The 24,291-nt window shown below is 34.7% G+C and overlaps 1 protein-coding gene across 15 annotated transcripts; it reads left to right on the top strand.

Moving 5' to 3' along the window:
- Positions 1 to 5,861: 5,861 nt before the first annotated feature.
- LOC147381947 (serine/threonine-protein kinase AFC2-like) lies at positions 5,862 to 24,222 on the top strand. 15 transcript variants are annotated; one of them, XM_086429765.1, is made up of 18 exons: positions 5,862 to 6,260; positions 8,507 to 8,598; positions 8,739 to 8,895; positions 9,452 to 9,489; positions 9,625 to 9,695; positions 9,990 to 10,046; positions 10,879 to 11,332; positions 11,619 to 14,160; positions 14,365 to 14,770; positions 14,878 to 14,940; positions 15,061 to 18,445; positions 18,536 to 18,608; positions 19,566 to 19,646; positions 20,762 to 22,036; positions 22,284 to 22,331; positions 23,016 to 23,256; positions 23,347 to 23,502; positions 23,965 to 24,222. In XM_086429765.1, exons 1-7 carry the CDS (start codon positions 6,218 to 6,220, stop codon positions 11,039 to 11,041), a joined length of 621 nt encoding a protein of 206 aa, XP_086285891.1. In that variant the 5' UTR covers positions 5,862 to 6,217; the 3' UTR covers positions 11,042 to 11,332; positions 11,619 to 14,160; positions 14,365 to 14,770; positions 14,878 to 14,940; positions 15,061 to 18,445; positions 18,536 to 18,608; positions 19,566 to 19,646; positions 20,762 to 22,036; positions 22,284 to 22,331; positions 23,016 to 23,256; positions 23,347 to 23,502; positions 23,965 to 24,222. The 15 variants fall into 15 exon arrangements, with proteins under 15 accessions (XP_086285891.1, XP_086285888.1, XP_086285884.1 ...); XM_086429762.1 differs by adding an exon at positions 19,065 to 19,119 and having other exon boundaries at positions 19,566 to 22,036; XM_086429758.1 differs by having other exon boundaries at positions 18,536 to 19,119.
- The last annotated feature ends 69 nt before the right edge of the window (positions 24,223 to 24,291 follow it).

Here is a 24,291-nt window from a genome sequence, read left to right as displayed (position 1 = left end):
TTACGGCAAGTTGACTTACTTTTATAGAATAACCATAAAAAAATAAAAATAAAAATTCCTTGAGATTAAAATAAATAAAATTAAATTTGAGGTTCTTTGTCCACTGCCACATCAGCACTGTGTAAACAAGGAATAAAGCATTATAAAAGGGATATTGGGTTTAGTTAGATTTTCAATTTAAAATCAATCAAGCATAGTTTCTTATATATATCTTGGAGAGTAGGAGCCTTCTTATATGATGCTGTGTTTGTGGGTTTTGTGGGTAATATTATTGGTTAAGTTTGAAGGATTAGGGTGTTTGGGATGCTTAGAACAAGAGAGAATTGCTCTGTTACATATCAAATCTGCCTTCAATCACTCAGAAGAGTCTTTTCTTTCTTCTTGGGACCCTAAGATGGAGACTAATTGTTGTCTGTGGGAGGGAGTTTTATGTAACAACATCAATACCAGTAGGCGAGTCATCAAACTTTCTCTTAATAGTGATAGGGATCATGAGTTAAGAGATTGGTGGTATCTGAATGTCTCCTTGTTTCTTCCCTTTGAGCAACTAAGGACACTTGACTTATCCAAAAATTGGATATCTAGTTGGGTTGAAAATGAAGGTAGGCCTCTCTCTCTCTCTCTCTCACACACACACGCACACACGCACACACATACACACACACACACAAGAGACTGATTCATATCTTCTCTCTCTCCTGTTTTTGTACTCACAGGTTTCAATAAATTATCCACACTCAACAAATTACAACACTTGGATTTGAGTGGGAACTTTTTTAAGAGTCTAACATCTTTGGGTGAACTTTCATTTCTAAGACTCTCAATCTCAGTTATAATGGCTTAGAAGGACCAATTCCAATTGAAGTAAGCATGTTTAGTCCTGGATCTCTAAGAAAATCTGCTTTTAGTTTTAGTTTTAGTTCATATTTTTATTTAATCTTTACTTTTGTAGAGTTCACTGCTTTGATAAAGTTGGAGGTGTTGGATCTAAGTTCTAACAACTTCAATGGGAGTATTCCTTCATCTTTGGGTGAACTTTCATCTCTTAAGGCTTTGTATCTCAAATCTAATTCGTTAGAAGGACCAATTCCAATTGAAGGTAAGCATGTTTAGTCCAAAATCTCAAAGAAAATCCGCTTTTAGTTTTAGTTTTAGTTTCAGATCATATTTTTATTTAATCTTTCCTTTTGTAGAGTTCACTTCTTTGATAAAATTGGAGGTGTTGGATCTAAGTAATAACTACTTCAATGGGAGTATTTCTTTATCCATTGGGACTGACTTCTCTCAAGACCTTATCTTTGGAAAACAATGAACTAAATGGCTCCCTACCAATTTGAGGTAAACAATTTAAATTGATTTGCCACCTCTCTTTCTTCCCATTAATCTGAAATTCTGTCAAGTCCATGTAACATTCTTCTTCTTTTTTTCGTCATTACCAGTAGACATGAAAGAAAAATATACTTACTCTAAAGTTACTCATTTAATAATTTTTTCATCACTTTGAAAGCAATTTTATAAGATAAGCATCACGTGCATCTCACTTCTTTCATTTCTCTAGGTTTGTGCAAATTGAAGAACCTTCAAGAGTTAGATCTCAATGGAAATAGATTCGAAGGAAATCTTCCAGCATGCCTCGACAACTTGACATCTCTTCATCTATTGGATCTCTCTCATAATCAATTGGAAGGAAACATCCCTTCATCCTTGTTTCTTGGTCTCACATCACTTGAGTACACTTCTCTTTCTGATAATCAATTTGAGGGCCTATTGAAAATGAGCACAGTTACTCCTGGTTTTTTGTCCACGCAACACAACTTGAGATACATTGATCTGTCTAATAACAATTTCAAGGGAAAGCTCCCAACATGGATACTAGAGAATAACACAAGATTAGAATTCTTAAGTCTCAGGCATAACTCCTTCATTGGTCCCTTTCATCTGCCATCTCAATCCAAAAACACTCACATGCATTTTTTCGGCATCTCTGTTAATCAAATCCATGGAGAACTTCCCTTGAAAATCGGTTCAATTCTTCCAAATTTATTTGTCCTAAACATATCTAAAAATTCTTTGCACAGTAGCATTCCTGGATCTCTTGGTAACATGAGAATCCTGCATTCATTGGACTTGTCCAAAAATAATTTATCAGGTGAGCTACCTGAATGGATTGGAAACCTTTCGAGGTTGGATTATCTCATCATGTCGAAAAATTATTTTCAAAGTGCTATACCAAACACTTTTTGCAAACTCAAGATGCTTGAATTTCTTGATATTTCTCAAAACAATCTTTATGGGACCATGCCTTCTTGCCTCAACTTAACAAATCTGATGTACATACATTTGCAAAAGAATGATCACTACAACATTTTTGATCTACAGCGGCGGTTTATAACAGCAGATAATTTTATCCGACTCTATATGTACCTTTGTTGCAGCGGATAATTTTATCCGCCGCTATAAGAGCCGCGCATACGAAAAAAATTCACTTGTTGATTCACATACATATAGTAGCGGAAATATATATCCGTCACTAAAAAATTGATTTTTTTTTTTTACATTCAAAACTTTGTTTAGTGAGTTTTTTCTTTTTTTTTTAAACTTAATATAATAGCGGATTATATTTTCCGCAGCAATACTTACAATATTTTCATGTTTTTGGCAACGGATTATTAGTTCCGCCGCGATAGAGATCCATTTATATTGAAATTTTTACAAATGGCAGCGGATAATTGGTTCTGCCGCAATAGAGACCCATTCATATGGTAAAATCAATTTCATTTAACATGAAATGGCAGCGGATAAATGGTTCCGCCACAACAGAGTCCCATTCATATCGCAAAAAACTTCCATTTATTTACAAATGGCAACAGAGAAACCTATCCGTCTGTAAAAAAAATTGAGGGAAAAAGAAATTTGACAGAGTATCCGTCCATTTATCTACAAATGGCAGCGGAGAAAACCATCCGTCTGTATAAATCTTGCGGGAAAAATAAATTTGAGCGAGGAAAGAACGAGGCGCAAAAATCATTTTCCCTCTTCCCTCTCATTTTTCCCTTTGTTTCTCTATCACTCGCTCTTGTTTTCTCTCTGCTGTTGGTGCTCACGATTACTTCAACAAGCTGGATTGCAGCATCTAGTAAGCTCTCTCTCTCTCTCTCGTTTCGATCTTTCATTTTTTGCAACTGGTACTCTGTAACCCATCGATTTCTATCTGATCCTTCAACACCCATGGATTCAATCCGTAAAAACGACACAAATATCAAACCATAGAGTTCCATCGATTTCTTATTTGGATTTCTTCTGGTGATTGTGATTTGTTAAACCCATGTCTTTTTTTTTTTTTTTATTATTATTAATTATTTGAATTTGTGTTGGATTGTTGTTGCTCTTTATGGCTCCAATGGAGGATTGTAGATTTAATTTTTGAGATTGTGAAGGAGATTTCAAGGTTTTTTGAGTGTCAAAATATTTCAAACTCACTACCATATTAATATTTGGAACACCCCTTATTGGAACTATGCACAAAACTTAAACTTATTGGTTGTTTAGAACCATTGGATTTGAGCATTTTCATCTGCTAACATTATCTGTCTGATTGTAGCATTTTTTTGGTACATAAATCTAACATTGTAACACACCAATCAGGTTGATTTTTTGTTGGTCTTGAAAGAGTGGAACATCTCATGTTTGCTTTTGAAGACCAAACTCTATTTCCATTTTTATTTATTTATTTATAAGTATTCTCCAATATTGGAATCAAAGTAATTCTTCCTATGGATTTGCCTCGTGAAAATTCTACACTGTTTGTCTTCTACTTTTTATTTTTTATATCAGATATGAATGTACTCATCTTTTAAAATAGTCAGTTTTTCATTGTCGTTTATCTAACTTGGGAAACTTTTATAGGTATATATACGAATATGGGGTGCTTGATACAGCTTTACTTGAAAAAAGAAAATGATTAACTATCTAAAATTTAGTGTATTTATGTTATATGAAAATATTTAAGAAAGTTAGGGTATGTTTGGTAACACTTCTGAAGTCTGAAGTTTGAAGTCTGAAATCTGAAGTCTGAAATCTGAAATCTGGAATCTTATTCTGGAAAAGTTGTTTGTTTATAATTTTAAGAGCTTCTGGTTACAAATAGAATTTTAAAACATAATCGTCATTTTGACAACATTACCCTTTTATAATTTTAATAAATTATTAATAAAAAAATATAACATATTGTTATCCTTTTATAGACCCATTTACAACAATACTTCTCAAAACTAACATCTTCGGTGGATAAAATTTATATCACTTTTGAGAGGTTTTCTAATTCAAAATTTAACCGTACGAGTGTACACACAATTTTCTCTAAAACAACAACCAAGCCTTACCTTAAAGATTTTCAGGTTGGATAAACGAATTTTATTCCTCGATTTTTCTGAAACCTCCCCCACTTTGAGGGGTTACAACTAAGAAGATTACAATATCCTCAAAAAATCAAACGATTTCAAAATGCTATCAAATAGGGCATTCGACTTTAAAAAGCGCCTTCTAGACGCAAACACAGTAGAAGTCGAGTTTAAAAATGGTATCAAACAGCCACTTTGATATTGTACTATTCATTGTTCAAATCCGATAAAATAATAACATGATCAACAAAGAGATATTTTCAAAATTTCACAAGTCATTATAAAAGTCAGAAGTCAAATTGAAAAAGTATGATATATGATAAAGCCAATAAACAGCTTTAAAAAAAAAAACCATAAAACTCGTTCCATCTGTGTATATAAACTGATCTATCTCTAATATACCCTCTCTCTATTCTTTTCTTCATCTCTCTCTCTCTCTCTCTCTCTCTCTCTCTCTCTCCCACTCTTCTGTTCCATCTGTGTATATAAACTGATCTATCTCTAATATACCCTCTCTCTATTCTTCTCTTCATCTCTCTCTCTCTCCCCACTCTTCTCGTCTTTCTCTCATGCGATTAGGGGTGAAATCTTTCTGATCTTAGCCGGGAAAGCTTGATTTACCTGTGTTTGTGAAGAAATCAGTTGTTCTGATAGTCTTTCTTCTTTAGTTCTCACTTTGATTCCAAAGAACTGAAATTTTAGGTTATCTAACTATAAGAGAGAATCCTAGATTTTAAACCTAGAAATCTGACCTGGGTTTCTCTTTCTACAGTGGTTTTATCTAGAATCCGATCGGAGTGATATGACCCACAAACCTTAATCCCGAAATTTCAATAAAACCAGTCAAGTATTGTTATCTTGACAGCTGAGTTGGAGAGGAAGGAGATGAAGAAGAGAGAGGAGGTAAGGGTTTTTTACGAGGGTATTTTAGGTAAAAATAAATTTTTTAGAATTCAGAACTACCCTCCAGCGACTTTCTATCGCTGAATTTTTTTCGCTGAAATCAACTTCTTATTCTGAAATCTGAAATTTAACAAGCATGTTTCACAGATCTGAAGTCTGAATTTGAATGGTGGACCACCTCCATTCAGACTTCAGAAGTGTTGCCAAACACAGACTTAGTCATATTTTTAAACCTTTTGGACATGCTTGTTTGTCTTATTACTTATCAGGGCTTAAAGGATACATATTCACCTTTCCTGCTTTCGTGGTGATTTGTACAAAAAAAAAAAAAAAGTGTTGCTTTTAAGAGAGTGAAGAATTTGTTCAACTCTATGGTATAGAAGGCCAAGATAACTTTGTATTTGTTCGTCATCCATCAATCTCTATATTTATGGTATCCATTTTTATAATTTTGTCTCTAGCACTACGTCATATTGGATTTTTTGCGACGCCAAAATTGCGTTAAAAACGACTGCTAAAGGCTGTCGTTTTTTACGACAGTTTTTAGCTGTCGTTTAACCGTCGTTTCAACGAACCTGACGTTAATAAGTAAAAATTGGGGTGCCAATAGTCACTCTTAAGAAAAATTTATTTCCAGACCTTCGTTTATTGAAGCTCGATCTCCGTCGAACTTCTTCTCTTCTCTCACTCGACTCTCTCCTCTATCTCTCTCCCGCTCGACTGCTCTCACGCTCGCTTTACTGCTCTTCTCTCTCTCTACTCGTCTCTGTCTCTCCTCTCACTCTCACTCTACTGCTCTTCTCTCTCAACTCTGTTTGTATTCGCGCTTTCTCTTGAATCCGTCGCTTTTCTCGAATCTATCTCGCTTTTGGAAAGAAATCGATCGGCGTTTGATCCAAATTTTTAGGGCTTTGATGGATCTCTCTCCCTTTGCTTGGTTTGCGATCGAATCTTCAGGTATGTTAAAGTTTTTGATTGAATCTCAGATTTTCCTTAATTAATTTAGGGTTTTAAATGTTTTCTTCCTTGTTAAAGCAAATACTGTTGTGTCCTGTTGATTTAACCTTCTTCAAGACGTTGTTTTCCTCAACATACCCAACTACTGTCACCTTCTATTGTTTCTTGTTTATGTCCACAGATTTAGCTCCTAAACAAAAAACGAAAATATTGGAGAATTTTTTTTTATGTGATATAGTTTATTCTTATAATTTTTTTTGAATGATTTGAATTGCTAGCGTATGAGGATTTACCTAGTTTTATGTGATATAGAGTTAGTTATTGTGATTGGTTCAGGTTCATTTCGGCCGGGTTTGATTTTATGCAATATTTCTCGCTCTATATGATTACGACTACCTAAGGAAACATGGTCTTCTCTACCTAGGCTTTTCCTTGTGGAAAGGTTGGATATAGTTCAAGGGACCATTAGTTTTCATTCATGTAACTTTTACTTGGATTCATGTCCTGGTATCCTACATTGACTTGAGATGGCAATACTAGACATTTAAGAATAAACCTACTTGTTTGGGTAGGTGAGGGCCTAGTTGTTGAGCAACAGATCTTGGGTTTGTGATCTGTCTGCACCTTTTGAGTTACTGATCTCACTATAAACAGGCTTACGCATTTGCAACGCTAAACAATTTTTTTTTACCTAGGCCAATCGAATGGATTGCATTCGATAAATATTTTCTTTCATTCGCTTGCATCTAAATCATGTACTTTTTTTGAGCATTCAGGATTGTTTACATATGATGACTTGTCTATAACTTTATTATGATGTTGGGAAAATTTTATGTTACACTCATTGGTGATGTCAGATGATAGATAGTTTGGCTTTGTATTGGTCCACATGAGCTTATCAGAAACAGTGGACCAATATAAAAAAAGCTACTGTGTTTAGTACCCAAATAGTAGCACATGGAACTCTTTGGGACCAATAACAAGTGAATACTCTCTCTCTCTGTCTGGATTGGTTAATTTTAGTGGAGATGCCCCAAGTTGGAGGGTTTTACCAAGTAATTGTTGTTATCTTTTCTGGATTTGATTAATTATCAATGTCTACTGATTCACTTCCATTTACTTGTTCAAGAATTGTGCTCCAAACCCCCACCCATTTGCGTAAGGCCTAATTACTATCCTCCAATAGGCTCAAATATTAGGCCCCAACCACATTTCAGAGGCATAAATGAGCAAGATAAAAGAGTCTACATTCCATTGACGGGCATATTTGAGATCACCAAATGCTTGGGAGTTCCTCTATTAAATTCTTTTCCTTCTTGTGATTGGACGTTTCCCACTCAAATCCGTATAACGAACCATTCAGCATAGTTCTTGATCCACAGACAACGAAAAAAGTGTTCAAGTCATTGATCAACTACCTATATGGATTGCATGTCCATGTGGCATCCAAAAACATGATCGGATGCCACATGGATGTAGAATACAAAATTTTAACAACTCTTAAAAAGACATGTTTTCACCATTGGATTTTAGACTTTTGAGAGTTTGTTCACAGTCCATTTTCAAAGTCTTTCTTAAACAAATACATTTTTTTTCACAAGCTCATCATTGGCTAAATGGCACCTTTTGTTTTTTTGAGTTGTATAATGATTTATCATAATCTGACTACACCACATGGCACACTCAATCGAACTTGTTGACGTGAAAAGTTTGGGAACCATAGATCTGTACGTTTCGAGATACAAAACATACAAATCTACAGTTCTCGAACTTGTCGCATCAAGAGAGGAGAGTCAATTGAGTGTGCCATGTGGGGTAGTCCGATTATCACGACTCTTGTATAATACATCCGCAGATAAAATAATTGTATCAGCAATTTTGACTACAATATATTGTTTGTCACAAGAAATCTAATTTCAAGGTAATGTTGTGGTCCAAACGCTATTATAAATAGTAAGTGTGATATTAAAAAGTTTATAATATGAGTGTCATTTTGGAATGAAATGTTATTTGAATGATATTATTTCAAAGAGTTGTGTTGGAGTGACCTCAAGATTTTATCTCATATCATATATCTGGACTGGACGTAAAAATACTGAACTGGTTTGACTATCATTGGCAGTCCTCTCTGCCTTTGCTTGCTATTATCAGTTAAATTGTTTAATCAGTAGATGGTTGTTATGTTGAATTATGTGTCCACTGCTACAAGTGCTTATGTTTTGGTATTGTATTTATAAAATTTGCAGTTATGCATGATTTGCGTCTCATCCATACTGATTTGAAGCCAGAGAACATACTTCTTGTTTCGCCAGAGTATGTAAAAATTCCAGATTTCAAGGTTAGTTACGTTTTAAAAGATGGATCTCATCTTCTTCCTACCAGAAATTGAAAATCCTCTCTTTCTTTTTTCTTTGCCTACCTTCTTTTATTATTATTTCATTGGTTTAATAACACCATTAAAATATTGTAGATGTAAAGGTTTCATCTCGATCGCCCAAGGATGGGTCTTACTTCAAGATACTTCCGAAGTTAAGTGCTATCAAGGTGATTGATTTTGGTAGCACAACCTATGAGCATCAGGATCATAGGTACATCGTATCAACACGGCATTACTGTGAACCTGAGGTTATTCTTGGTATGATGTTATTGATATCCGCATCTCCCTTGTTGCCTACCTTTATTTTTATTTTTTTTGGTTGTCTCTTAAGAATAATTGGCAGCTTTGTACTACTGTTAACCACTGTGATTTTGTCCGTACTGGACTTGGATGGAATTACCCATGTGATATATGGAGTGTTGGTTGTATTCTAGAGTTGTGCTCGGTAGGCTATTTTAACTATTTGATTTTTTTTGTTTTTGTTTTTTGTGTATTTCCAAATGACTGGTTGGTGTGTTGTCTATCTATATGATATATGAGGTTTAGCCACTACGTCATATTGCCGTAAGGCATGTAAGGAGCACAAATACAAGTTGTCAGCAGCCATGGAATTCCTTTTTTAAGACTCTATGCTTAGTTATGCTTCTCATGCTCATAGTTTTAGCTCGCCACCTATGATACCTAGATACTTTATCAATGTCTCTGGTCCACATGCATGGTTTTTGGTGCATAATTTTACCATGTACTTTACTCCATTTATTTCATGTAGTAGCTAACAATCTTACTTCTGGAATGTTTTGATGGTTCATCAAAGAAAATAGGAGTGATCCCTACCGCTTCTCCACCTATTGCGTAAGTTAGCAATAACTTGTGCATTTTATCATTGGCGCCATTAGCAAGTGCATTATATTAAGCTACTAAGGATTTGAGCACCATTAGCAAGTGCATTATATTGCCCAGTTAGGCTTATAATTTCCCTTGTTTCAGGTCCCTCCGGTTCTTATTCAGAAGATCTTTACTCAGATTTTCTCCTATATCAACGTCCAACTTTTTAACAGGTAATAACTGTTCTGTTGTGCCGTCTTTCGACATAAATCTTTAAAAAGTTTACTGTATATATAAGGATGCTGTTACATGCTGCTTTAGTCTTCTGCTACGTCATGAGTGCTGTACATTCAGCAATGGAGAATATGTGAAATCTGGGTTGGCTGAATTAGAGTTATGGTGTGCCCAAGCAAAAGAAGACGCAAGTCCCTTCCATGATTTTCACTAGCCTGTTTAGTTAGCTTTACTTTATTATTATTATCATTATTATTTTTTAATTATATCTGAAGATTCCTGGTTCATTGCAGTATGCAGGCTCGTCTTGGGATGAACTTAAGCACATTAGGCAAGCTGTGGGGTTCTTGGTACGTTTTTCATGTATTGAAGCTTAATACGATAACTTATTATTATTATTGTTATTGTAATTATTGTTATTACTATTATTATTATAATTTTCATAAACATGAGGTACATTAATCTAAACCAAAAGGAACAAAGGAGGTTAAGGAGACCTACCTACTAATACAGCAGAAGAGAAAAGAGAGGAAAAGAAAATTAAAAATGTAGATACTGTCACAACTGGTTAAATTTATCTTTACTAATGAGTTTCTGGTGTATGATATGCCTTTGATTATTTGAAGTTTCTCACTTGGCTTAAGAGCTTGTTAGACTGCATGGATAGTACTAAAACTGTTGAATTTGGGGCAGACTGGTCTTAAGTATTTTTTGTATGGTATAGTGTCAACACTTGAAGCTGATATGTATATCGATATGGAACTTGCGTGGATGTTGCATACTGCTATTTAATTTGTGACCTTGGTAGACCACTTCAATTTGGTTCAACTGTGAAGTTCATACTATCAATCATTTTACCGTTTGTTGTAAATTTTATTAATTATTACCTACAAAATACATTGGTGTCCAAATTAAAATTCCAGTGAATATTTAAGACATGATTAGCCATACAAATTTGGAACAATGACAATCTTAAGACATTCAAGAAGGATGTTTTGGTAACAGCATGAGATTACTTGGAAAGCATATTTGGTAACTTTTTCTTATTTAGCACCCGTTGATTTCATCAACAAGTGTGTTGGTTTTATTGAAAATATAATGTTTTACGAGCATTGAATTTAGTTACTTTAAAATTTCGCCATCTTATGCTATCATCACTTCCCTTGGTTGGTTGCTCCACAGGTTATACACCAGAAGTCAAGAATTTCCTACGATGAAATCACCAATGACCTTTGCCCGCACCTTAACTACCCTACAAACCAGGTTCATTCTTGAGTGGCAAACCACGAAATGCAAACCCGAATTCAAACCAAGCGAACCCACGAATCAGGTAACATGGGTCTGAACCAAGATTTGAAATCTTGCCATGAGGCATTCTCTTAGGAGAAAAACCGAGACTGCCTTGACCCATACAATATGAACCATTCCCCAAAGCCGATGTTTTGTTTCAGTCTTGGCGGAAGCATTGTAAGATGATGTGGAACTTTTACTATAGTAAGAACTACTTCTAATTAGTGCCTCTTGGTGCAACATTCCCTTCTCCGCTAATGACATATCCAATTCTTTGCAAGAGAAGGACTTCTCGGATGTTAAACCTGCAGCAGTGCTTGTAGAGAACCCTGCCTTCCACTGCCAGGTTGGTGCTATTTAATGGATTTCATTCAATCTCTTGCCAATTCTGAATTTGGGGTATGCTGTTTTTTCTTCTTTTAGTGTTCCCTATTTGTTATATTTATCACTCTTCTAATTTTTGGGCTACAAACTCTTGGATCTGGTATGAAAGAACTTTGGATTCTCTTGAACAATTAACACATCTGTTATTTGGAGATGGTTCCTTGTATGTGAATGCTTATTTTAATTTTTTAGTAGTAGTTTTATCACCTTTATAATTTGTGGCTATAATAAGGATGCATTTATGGCAGCATTGTACGGCGATAGATCTATAAGGGCTCATGTCAAACATTCATGAGAATTGCGTTCTCTTTCCACTCTTCAAGCCTCGTTATCAACATCACTTGCGTTACTGCATGAGACATCACGAAACACAACTGAAGGTTCTGTATATTTGGATATGTTTTGCGTTACAAGCATTAGATTGTTCATTGTTCCCTATTGGTAGCATATTGTGGTTCTTTTAATTATTTCTCTTTGTTATTATATCATCTTTAACCTCTTATCAAAAAAAATTATATCGTCGTGAATCCGACACTCCTTGCAGGTACGTATACTGTCTTTAAATTTTTTGTTATTAGATCATTTTTTATCTTTATTATTTGTTTAAAAGTTTTATACTGACCACTTCGAGATCTTACTTGGGATTAGGTTCAAATTCTTTCACCATCAACCTTTTTATCCCAATTTTGAGTTGTTTCTACATATTAAAAAAAAGAAGGGAATTTTAAGTTTTTTTTTTCTTTTTCTTTATGATTTCTGTTTTATCTGTGTCCAAGTGCTTGATGGATTGTATATCTGTCTATTTCAGAATTATTCTTTGTGATATTTAGTTTGAACTGAATGTGGGTGTTGATTTGAAACAGGAATGGGAGATCATTAATGATTTTTAGTTACATTTATGAAAGTTGAAGACGAGGGGTATTTGGGTCTTTTCATATTGTTAGTTGGGGTCTAGGACATCAATGTCAAACATAGGGGTATTTCCACTATTTAACAACAGGTGAAGGGGGGCAGGTGTAAAATATATATATTTTTATTTTAAAATACCCTATAGCGACGGTCGCTGACCGTCGCTATATCCTTATTTTACTGTCGTTTTTTACGACTGTCTTTGACAGTCGTTTTTTTCCGACTGTCTTAGACAGTCGTTTTTAAAAAATCACTCCTTTTAAAACGACTCTTTTTGCGACTGTAGGGGCAGTCGTTTTTGGCGCATTATGACGTAGTGTAGGTGTGGAAAAATCATATATGGGTTGTGCTAGTACTATTGATTTTTTTGTTTTGTCTGATATGTAGGATGGAGTAGCCAAATATATTGAAAAAAAGAAATAGGTTTTTGTTGAATCAAAAGGGGAAGTCACTTAACATAGGGAAGCTTTTTGGTGGAATGATGATGTTCAAAAAGCTGTCAAGTCCAGAAGAAGGGTAAAGTGAAGGACTAGAGGAGGTGAGAAAATTGTTTAACAACAAAATAGATTGAGAAAAACTTCAAAAAGGTGTCAAAATGCTAAAAAGGGAGGCAAAAAGAGGGGTGAAGTGAAGGACTAGAGGAGGTGAGAAAGAATTAACAAATGAATAGATTGAGAAAAACTTCAAAAGGTATAAAAATGCTAAAAAGGTATGCAAAAGAGGGGTAGAGTGAAGGACAATGTGTTGACATCATTGAGAATAGGGTTATCGAAAAATTATTTTGATATGTGTAAAAAATAGGAATATCAGGAAACAATATGATATTGTTTTGTGTTGGGCAAATTAGCCATTGAGGCTGTACCATGATAGTCATGATGATGAACAAAGAAAAGAGGTAGAAGCTCATATTGTCATTTTTGACCCTGAGAATTAGAGTACCTAGTATGTAGTTGGTGGGAATATGGGGAAAGAAATGAGCCTCCTTGAAGTTAAAACTTGGTGACTAAGATGGAGAGATGCTTTTGAAATGCTGTGTGACTGATGTCAGATCTTTTTTAAGAGTTTGTTAAAATGTTCTGATCTTTTTTAAGTGATTGTTTCAATCCATCATCGAGCATTCAGGCATAAACATAGGAAGAGACTTTCCAAATAAATTACTTAAATGGTGTCAAATTCAACTATGTTCCAAGATTAAAATAAAATGGGTGATTAGAAAAACTATAGCATACATGCTTAAATGTGCACCTATAAAAAAGTATTATATGCTCAAATTTTTTATTTGTCTTCTTATAGTTATATGCTAGTATTGTAGTAATTAAGAGATTTCTATATAAAATTACAATTTTTCAAATTCTGTTAACAGTTGAGGGTTTAAATTTACTTACCTATTAAATGTGTTACACCTGTAACACAACTTGATGAAACTCTTCAATGGAACCTTGAGGTCATGAGTTTAATTTCAACTCACCATACAAGAAAGAAGATAAACAAATTATTAGAAAATCCCTCATGTCGATACATTGTTATCAATTATTTGAGGGTTTTGGATTGATCATGTTGTTATTATGTACTCTTGTCATCCTTGCTGACCATTTCATATCGCTTTTTCACAATAAGCACCCTTGGAATGTATGCAGAGATCAGGACTCTATATACCACACCACGATAGAATTGCCTATGCTTTGGAAGTAAGGTCATCTGAGAGAGAGAAATTTCAAAAGCATCATGGGTGGGAAACAGAAAACATAAAAGACTCGGACCAATGTCCGATTCAAGACGAGAACATTATCGAGAAACCTGATTCACCAGCCATGATGTTGTTTCATTATTTTATCTCAAGATAACATATCTTCTTTAACTGAAGTGCATACATGTTGAAAGGTAAATGTGTGTTTATTCTATGTATTTTGTTTTTATGTTTGTCTTTGGATGGTTTGCTTTGTGTACTATCATGTTAGTTTTCTTTAATGTGGGAAACATTAAAATTTAAGAATTTTTTATGATACTTTCGTGTTTTCCACACATACATTTGGTGAAACATTCCAGTTTTTTTAGTGTCTATTTGGTTATTTTTCCTTTGATCAGAATGTCTTGCAAATGAGAGTGCTCGGAAACTGCAAAGAACAACATTGTGTGAGTTTCCCAATCTGTTTGTTGAAGATATGTTGGTGTGTCCTAATCGGTATGATGGTGAGCTAGAAAGTCTCTAGTTTTCGTGAAAGTTCGTGGATTGATCTAAAAGTGGAAGCAGGTTCAGAAGCAACCGTAAACTCAGCTGCAGCCGTTGCAGAAGCAGCAATAACAGTCTCAAAGCTCTTCTAAAGGAAGTGGGAAGTGGAGGAAAAAACTACTATTTCTGTTTCTTTTGTCTAGGGTGATTGGGTCCATATGGTTATATTGATTCATAAACAAGAGTACAATTTTGTGGAGGACAGAGATGCTTGCCAACATGTGTGACGAGAGGGCCCGGATGTTGCAAGATCAGTTCAATGTAAGCATAAACCTTGTCCATGCCTTGGTCATTCTCATCTCAACCTTCCACAATTGATCAAGTTATTCTATCTTTTAACCCAAATTTTGGTTTCATTCATTTTTCAGATCTTTTAGGTAGGAATCATGAAGACCCAATAAAATTAACTGATAAGAGTCATGAAGCATTAGGTAATACCCTTTGCACGTAATTACGTAGATGAGGATCGAGGTTGGCATGTCTTTGGTTTCAATATTGTATTGTAGGAATTATGATGTTGACTCTTTCTTTTCCACAAAAAACTTTTGCAGCGTATACAGAAAGAACAGGTTTTGAAAGGCCACTAACTAGTGGAGTTGCTTACGCTTTGAAAGCTCTGCATTCTGAGAGAGCAATTTGAGAAGCTGCACAAATGGACGATAAAGAAAATGAAGACAGAGGACCAATCCCCAGTTCAAGATTACATTCTTGAGAAGTTGGATCCTTCACCCATCCACTATGAATATGCACCTGTTATATTCTCCCAAGAAACTGTCTCCCATATTGTCTCCATTGATATGATGTCTGGCAAGGTGTGCTTTCTTTTCATTGCAATTTTGTTTATTTTTTTTACTCTTATTTTAAAAGAGGGGTAATAGATGGGGAAATCTAATGCTGGAGCATATATGCAATAACATAGTATGTGTTCATGTGTGTGTGTATGCATAGTTGTACTATCTATTCCATTTCCATATATGAAGGACTGTCATTAATGAAGGGGTGACATATACCTGTGTAACGTCTTTCATAGTGTCTTCACAAGATCTAACAACATATAGCTAAAAATTTCTTAAATTTTCATAAAATTCCTTCAACTGTGAGAAGTTAGTGAGTATCTATAATAGAGGTGCCAAGCCATAGATAGCTTCATGGAGTTCCTTATTAGGTACTACTACTTATCGAAATGTTTGTGAAATAGAAGCCTTATATTGCTGTCTAAATGAGATTAATTCTTTTATTTTATTTTATGTTTTCAGTTAGCTTCCTTTCATTCAGTGGATACTTGAACAAGACCCCATCATCCAAAATTGCTTAGTTTTATCATTGCCATGGTTCTGAAATACCAAATGTATTGTTTTTAATTGAGGGTATTTTATGGACTGCTTATGTGTTTGGTGGGCATTATATTATGACCTGCTTATGCCTTTCACTCAATAGTTTGTGGATTCTCGATTACACACTCTTTTCTAAAGTTATCATCTTCATTTCTTAGCTATGAGCACATTTCTCGGTGCTTAACATGGATACAAGGTGTCTGACATGATGCCTTTTGATCAGTATTCTTACATTCATAAAGCGGATTTTAGATTTTCAATGCTGCTCTTACTGGCCTGGTATTTAGATCCCAATGCTGATGTTCTGCATTAGCGGAGTGTGTGAGGCTGCAGACTACAGTCCCCGAAGGTTATCAACTCCTAATTGAGTACATGGCCAGTGCCTCTTGGTACTGCATGCCTTCTTGCCTTCCATCGTGCCATTGAAGTTCGACCTTTCAATTGCACTAAAGGTGTCCTTGAACTGGCAAAAGAACCATCACATTTCTGTGTGGATGAGGTAAATGTATATGGTCAAACATTATATGTATGCCATTTCTTCTTCCAATTGGTGTGAATCTGTATTTTCCCCTAGTGGAGTTTATTTCTAAAAACATAACTGGAGGTCTTTCATGTTTGAGCTTATAATTATCTTTCATGTTTGAGCTTATAATTATCTGGTTATGTGGTCCTCTTTGGCTTCTAGCAAACTTTATTTAGGGCCCATTAGGATGGAACATGAAACATGGCTGATGTTATTTTTTAATGAGCCCCAACTGTGATTTGAATTCATTTGCATGGCTATACCCATTTTCTATTTGAAATTCATATGGAGGTCTTAAAATACAGTTTGCACTGTTATAGGGGAAATGTGCTTTCTCTCTATAAATGTTAACTCCAATTTCATTTGCACTATGGAGTCTAGTTCTTGTTCAAATGTGGCTTAGTGTCATAGGTACATTTTGAATAAAAGATTTAAGGCATCGTATAAAACTGTCCCTTCTACTCTTTCTTTTAGTTATGCATTATATGGTTGGGCTAAGATCGTCAAATATGGGCTTTTTTCACATAGTGTGTGTGGCCAAGGGCCTCCAATCTTTCTCATTGAGCTGGCCAGCAGCATTTGTTGTTCTTCACGCAGTTTATTTCTTCATCCACCATATATTTGCTAGTCAGGCAGCTCATATTGGAGCCTTGTACTTTTCATTTCTTGCCATGCACTTGGCTTCTGGTGTGCCTGGTGTATTGGCAGCACTAACACTGGCGTTCAATTCATGTCTTTTTGGTGCAATAACACCTTATTGTAGTGGTTGTGCTGCAGCTTATTATGGAGGTACATCATTTTCTCTATAAAATATTTGGTTTTTTATTTTTTTTTATGCTTGTTTTCAAATTAATTTCTCTTTTTTCAGTCTCCTAGGATTTAATAGCTGTTTCCACGCATTCTTTTATCATATCTCATAATCGTATAACTTATTTTTGGGTAATTTCCGTTCATGTTGTAGTGGCATAGAAAATGGCCCTTTAGCCATTCATATTTTTCTCATTTTTCCAAACTACTCCTACACTCTCTCTTAGTTGGTCATAATAAAACATCATGCACGAACCATTGTTGATTGTAAAATTTTTAGAAGTCAAGTTTCAAAGCGTGATGTTGGAAAAGATTCACAACAATTTTATATTTAAAATAAGAAGATAACTTTTGAAAAACATATTTATCATGTGGATCATTGTAAAGATCTCAGAGAACTTTCTAATGGAATAATTTTTATCATATATCACCTAACTGCTGGGAAGTTTTGTCTCATGTAAAATTCTGAACAAAAGAGGCACATGGAGTCGCAACATGGTTGCTTGAAAATATTGTAAATTTTACAAGGAAATCTTTGTGGTTGTGGCCCTTTCTATGCTTTTAATTGATAATATTCAGGGTATTCACGAATAGTATAACAGTGACAAGGACATTTTTTCTACAGATTCTAGATCTATTGTTCATTGTTTTATGACAAGGTTGCCACTTTTTACTTTCTAACTCCTCGCTCAATGGGATTCATGCAATGAGGGCCTTTCCTAAGGATGACCCAACAAAACCTTGTAGATTGACTGCATTTATGGGATACAAGGCTGGGTTGACTCACATTGTGAGAGATGTTGATAAACTTGGATCAAGTGAGCCTTTTCTCATTTATAGTCATTCTTGATCCAAGCCCCACTCATTCTGACGCTGATGATGCTCTTGAATTTTATAATATATATCTTTCTAAATTATGTTCATGTACTACTTACTATGTTGTACTTACAAGTTCCTTTCTTTAACACAGAGCTTCACAATAAAGAAACACGTGAGGTGGTGACTATAATAGAGACACCCCCTATGATTATCATTGGAGTTATTGGTTATGTGAAAACTCCTTGTGGCCTTCGTTCTTTGAACACTGTTTAGGCTCAACATCTTAATGAGGAAGTGAAGAGGAGATTTTACAAGGACTGGTGTAAGTTGAAGAAGAAGGCATTCACCAAGTATTCAAAGAAATATGAAACTGAAGAAGGGAAGAAAGATATTCAGTCCCAGCTGAAGAAACTGAAGTACTGTTCTGTAATTCATCTTTTGGCTCATACCCAGGTATTCCTTCTCTTCTTGAACTTATTTAGTCTCTTTTTCATATTGCGTTGACCATATTTATATTTTACATCCCCATTTGTGGTTTTATAGATTAGAAAGATGAAGGGACTGAAGCAGAAGAAAGCCCACCTTATCGATGTAACCAGAGCATAGGACCTATTATGTAAGATGGTTTATGTTTCTATTAGTTCGGGTCAAATAGGTAGACATTGATGTAGCATAGTCAGTTTCAATTTTTGTTGGTTATCGGCTAATGGGATAATATTAACATTTTTCTTATGAAAAGGTTCAGCATAACCAATGTTCCATTTGTCAAAAACAATGATCAATGAAAGGTAAGTTTTAGTCAAATGTAAACAAGTAATGTATTATTGACTTAGATGCTCAAGCCTAAGCTCGAAGTTACTTAGGACATCGGTGTGTATTGAGATATATCTTTAGGATGCATTGACACCTGATAGAGTCTTGAACAAAGTGATTTGATGTGTACGTGCGTGTGTGCACATATATTGCGTGCATAAACACACCATTTGTCAAGTGACCTGTGAGCTTGCATAAATTGGACATGATCATAAGTATGTTATGTGATCCACTTTTAAAGTTGTAGTCCTTGTTGCAGATCTATGGTGATTTAGAGGGAAAACTAAAACAGATGACCCTGCCATAGGTTGAGGGTGAGTGGTAGAACTTGTCATTTTCTATTGTCACTTAATATATTTTTGTACTTCGTATATATTTTTCACTTATACAATTGCCATTATGATGGAATCAGTCACCTATGCATTTTTTAAGGTTTTTATAACTAAGACACTGAATTCAGCCACCAACAATAACCAACAGAAATAAGTGCTTGTTTCTAGATTGATTTCTAAGTTTACACCTAGAAAATACATTATGCATACTCCCTAGTCAAGATCCATAGCTACTTCTTCCCCTTAAAAGCTCTGAAACTCAAAAGTAGGCTATTCCTCCCCTTTCATTAAAAGATGTGTTGGTTCATGGGGCATGGTAACTATGATTTAATCTTTAACTATGGTCACAATTCTTTAACTATGATTTTTTTCTTTTACTTTATCAACTATGATTTTGATAATATTTTCCTGTTTTTTTATGCAACCAGGGACCAATATTTGAGTACTAAAGAGTTCATTAATGTTGTTGTAGAGGAGCTGAGAGCAAGACTATTGGGGAAAGCAAAGTTGTAAACTCCTATCCAACTTAATAATATATGCACAGAAAGCACATTTAGAAAGCAATCATTCTCTTATGCATGTTTTGTCTCTGTCTGCATTATTCTCTTATCGTTGATCATTGTTGTCGATTTTGTTTAATATCATTTCATACATATTATATCATTAGTATCCACATGTTTCTGAATGTTTGTTACTAGAAAAATTAGTGTTGCACAACGGGGTTTTGTTCTTGTTGATGAGCGGATGCAAATAACTGATAAAGATGGCAATATGGTCTGTGATAAATTTTCTTAATGAGTTTGCAGTTTTTGATATCTGTTTCCAACAATTACTAATATGGTGCTTTAATATGTAGGTTCCTCATTTGTACTGCATCGGTGATGCAAATATGTGATATATTTATGAAAATGCTTTAATCATGTCATTCTTCTCTATCTCTTCCCTCTATTTCTGAAAATGCATCTCACTTATTTGACCACCTTGATAATTCTTCAATTCCTTTGAAATATTGTTTAATGCAGTATCTGCTCTCTTAATGAGTCCTCATGATTATGTTATCTGCTTTCTCTCTCTCTCTCTGGTGATTCCATGTGCTTTGATGTCAAATTACTTGATCAGTTCACAACCTGAGTTGCACCCTAGATGACTTGTGTTACAATTATCTTAATGTGTTGTCCACCAAGATTGTTTAGCTCCAATTCTATTTGAACTTCATATTGGTTAATGACAGATCTTAATTAGTTGCTCCATGCATTGATAGTTTGATATATATAAAATGTTTAAACTGTTCTATCCATCGAGCCACTATTTAGCTTGAATTCTATTTTAATCAGCAAAACTTTTATACTCTTAGCTTTCTGATGAGAGAGAAATGATATTTTTATTTAAGAAACATTATACACTTTTTTCATTAAGTTTGTAAATATCTTTCTCACTCTCTTTTGTGCCCAACCCATTATATTATCATGCACCGATATTTTTCCTCGTTTACTGCTTTTTTGTTTCATTTTTAACTTTTTCATCCCACGTGCCATGTTAAAAGAATTGCCATATCCATCATTTCTATTTGAACTACCTTTTGATGAATGAAACATCTTACAAATTTTTTTTGCTCCATGTGTAGTTAGCTTGATTTTGAAGCTAAATAATAATTATTCATGGATTCTTTACAGGGTATGAAACCTCTCAACTAGTTCTATTCTACTGCTGGTAATAGGTGTGTAGAATAACTTATTGCAGCGGATATTAAAATCTGCCTCTATATGTTGTATATTCTATTATTTTAAAATTGATGTATTGCAGCGGATATGAAGATCCGCCGCTATATGTTGTATATTCTATTATTTTAAAATTGATGTATTGCAGCGGATATGAAGATCCGCCGCTATATGTTGAATATTCGAAGTTCCTCCCTTGTGACATTAGATATGAGTGATAACAATTTGTCTGGCAACATTCCGAATTGGATCAATGCTTTCTCAAATATGACAGTTCTTCTCTTGAAAAGAAATCAACTTCAAGGTCCCATTTCAAATCAATTGTGTCAACTACTCCACTTAAACCTTATGGATCTTTCTCACAATAATTTGTCTGGTTCAATACCTTCTTGCTTGAAAAATGTATCATTTGGTAAAGCATGGATTATTCCGTATGATAGTTTTTGGATTTCATCCTCATTCATAAGCAATACCCCTAGTGTAACCGTGAGCATCAAAGAACTAGCAGATGTGGAGTTTATGACAAAAAGAAGAAGATCCATAGAGACATCAATTATACCCAAACATCCTAATGTTGAACCCCCAAGCAGAAAATTCCGCTGAAACTCAATCTCTAAACAGTAACATGGATAAAATTGTGGAGTATTATGCAGCCAGAAGAAGCTTGGAGCTGAGCAGAAGATGGTGGATTGGACCGACGGAAAATCCGGGTCCTTCTGTGAGAGAGGCTGATCCAAGCACTTAAATATATTAGAGATACCATAAAAAATGGAGATGTACTTATTCAGATATGGGTACCTGTACAGAAGGGAGACAAGCTTGTTCTTATTACTAATGACCAACCCTTCTCGCTTGATGATAACTGTCATCAGCTCACAAATTACCGAAATGTCTCTATCAAGTACCAGTTCCCGGCTGATGAGGATTCTCACGAGCCATTTGGGTTGCCCGGTCGAGTTTAATTGGAGAAGGTACCAGAATGGACTCCCAATGTACAATTTTTCAGCAGTGATGAGTACCCACGGGTGAATGATGCTCAACGGTATAATGTTCATGGGACCCTTGCGCTTCCCATCTTTGAACGAGATACTCAGTCTTGCTTGGGTGTTTTGGAGGTTGTGATGACTACTCTGAAGATCAATTATCATCTCGAACTCGAAAATGTTTGCAAGGCACTTGAGGTTTGTCTCCTATTTCTTCCATAAGTATGTTTTTGTTTTTTTTTTTTTTTTTTTCTGGCATAAGGTTGTGTTTAGCTTCTCTTTACTTTTCTCTTTATTAGAAACAATGTTCACTACAAAAAATATACAAATGGGTGTTGCACCTTTTTCATATTTTCTCCTAATACACTTCTCATCACCCAACCATGAAATCAGAATGATAATTTCATCCTCTTATTCTGATCCAAAGAAACTTATTTTCTTGTAGGCTGTTGATCTTAGAAGTTCTGAAGTTTCAAGCACTCCTTATGTAAAGGTAAACAAACTATTATCCTACCAAATCAAAATTTAGTTATCTAAAATTTCAAAATTTTCTTCTTAAAATCATGGGTAGGATTCTTTTCAACCAGGCCGATTCAGGGCCCTTCCTTTGGGAATGATATATGTTCTTGCTAAACCCAATTACTATAATTCCTCTTTATTTCAACTCTTTTGGGTGCATTGGATTAGAACACATCAATGTTTATTTGATCTCCTTATTTAAGCTTAAAACCCACTTCCAAGAGAAAAAAAATCTGAGGAAGTGTTTGAAAAATATGTCGTAGGACAAGTTGCTTCACTTGTTTTGTGCCATACAAGGGAATTAGCTTACCAGGTTTGTTTATTACATGGATCTTCATTTGGTGCTTATCATTTCTAGGTGTTTTGTCAATAGATTTGTTGGAATTAAGTTGTAATTGGTTGGCTTTTAGGGTGTGAAGCACAGATAGTTCTGTCCATTAACTTTTGGTTCTGTTTTTCTATCTGTGTTTCAGCCAGGTGGTAATGTGCTTCTAGGAGATGGAGAATTTTTTTTAATATTTGTTGTATGAATGTCAGATTTCAGTTAGTTTGTCATTGTGAACTATTTGAAAAGGGGTGGAAATTTTATGATGTGTCGAGGTTTTGGGAATGGTTGGAACTTGTAACTTCTCTCTATGTATCCCATGACTTCATGCAGGAGATGGGTTGGTCAAGCACTTGCTTTGCTTCTTCTCTTTATTGCAATCTTTATGCTGCTTACACGATGGTGTAACCAAGGCAGGCCTATAGATGCCGTCAAGGTAGCAGTCTATCCAATGAATAAGATGGAGCAGATTTTGATAGTTCGGAATGTAATTTTCCAAGTCGAGGAGACTGTCCAAAATGGGAACATCATTCTCCTCAAATTGAAAGGCTTATTCTTGTTAGTTTTCCCTCAGGTATTGCTCTCTTTTCTTTGCCATTGGTAGCTTCTGTAGCTTTTATACTTTAGAGGCATTCTATAGCTCAATGTTCATGTTCTTGTGTAGAACATGACTATTGAGCAAGTGGTGCGAGGCAACTACCTATGATGATGGATTGCATTGGACATTGAGCTACTGTTCTTTTGGATGGCTCATAGCCAAAAATCAATTTTAGCTTCAAGTTTAACAGATGGGTTCACGGCTAGCCAGTTTGTAGAGTAGGTATAAAATTTAAATGTTACTGGTGTTTACTTCATTGTTTTCCTATTCAAATGTTATTTACCATGTGTTAGAAGAACCTCTTTACTTAATTGATTCTACTTAATTGGATTCCTCATTTTTGTTAAAGTAGAACAATTACAAGGTTTTAAATAAATGTTTGGATAGAATGCTCCTCTTTTGGATTCCTCTTTTTTTAAAGTAGGCTTCTCGTTTTTTGTATTCTACTTATTTTTTATGAGTTTAAATAAACCTTGTAATTGTTCTTTATAAGTTTTTTTTTATTACTATATTTGAATGTTAGTTTGCTTATTTGGAATACCAGTTTTTGCCATTTTGTAAATACAAAAAATGATCCAGAGATCTTGGCCATGACCAATTTGATAGCCGCATATCAACGGAACGAGACATGTTCTTCTATTACTTTGGGTTGATATCTCGATATACCAAATCTTTTTTGTGTAGGTACGAGAGTGCTATTAGGATTTTTCAGAACAGTAGCAATGTGGGGGAAATCCAAACCTTGAGGAAAAGAAGATGACGCGATAGAGCGGAGAGAGCCAAAAGAGATCAAGGACATCACGACCATTTGCTTCTAACTGTGTTTTATTTCTAAACAATTATGTGACGTAATTTCATTTGTAACTGTCTAATTGCTTCAATTAGAGCTTGTTCAGTAATGAAATTTCAATATATAATATGAATTTGAGTTGTTTAGTTTAATTTGGAGCTTGTTTTATAATTTTTGTCTTGTTTGTTATTTTTCTGATTTTTATATTATTATTTCATTTA

The sequence above is a fragment of the Akebia trifoliata genome, unplaced genomic scaffold (assembly GCF_017979445.1).
Source record: "Akebia trifoliata isolate Shusen 1 unplaced genomic scaffold, ASM1797944v1 Contig00130, whole genome shotgun sequence".
Lineage (NCBI taxonomy): Eukaryota > Viridiplantae > Streptophyta > Magnoliopsida > Ranunculales > Lardizabalaceae > Akebia > Akebia trifoliata.
This window is presented reverse-complemented; position numbering and strand designations above follow the sequence as displayed.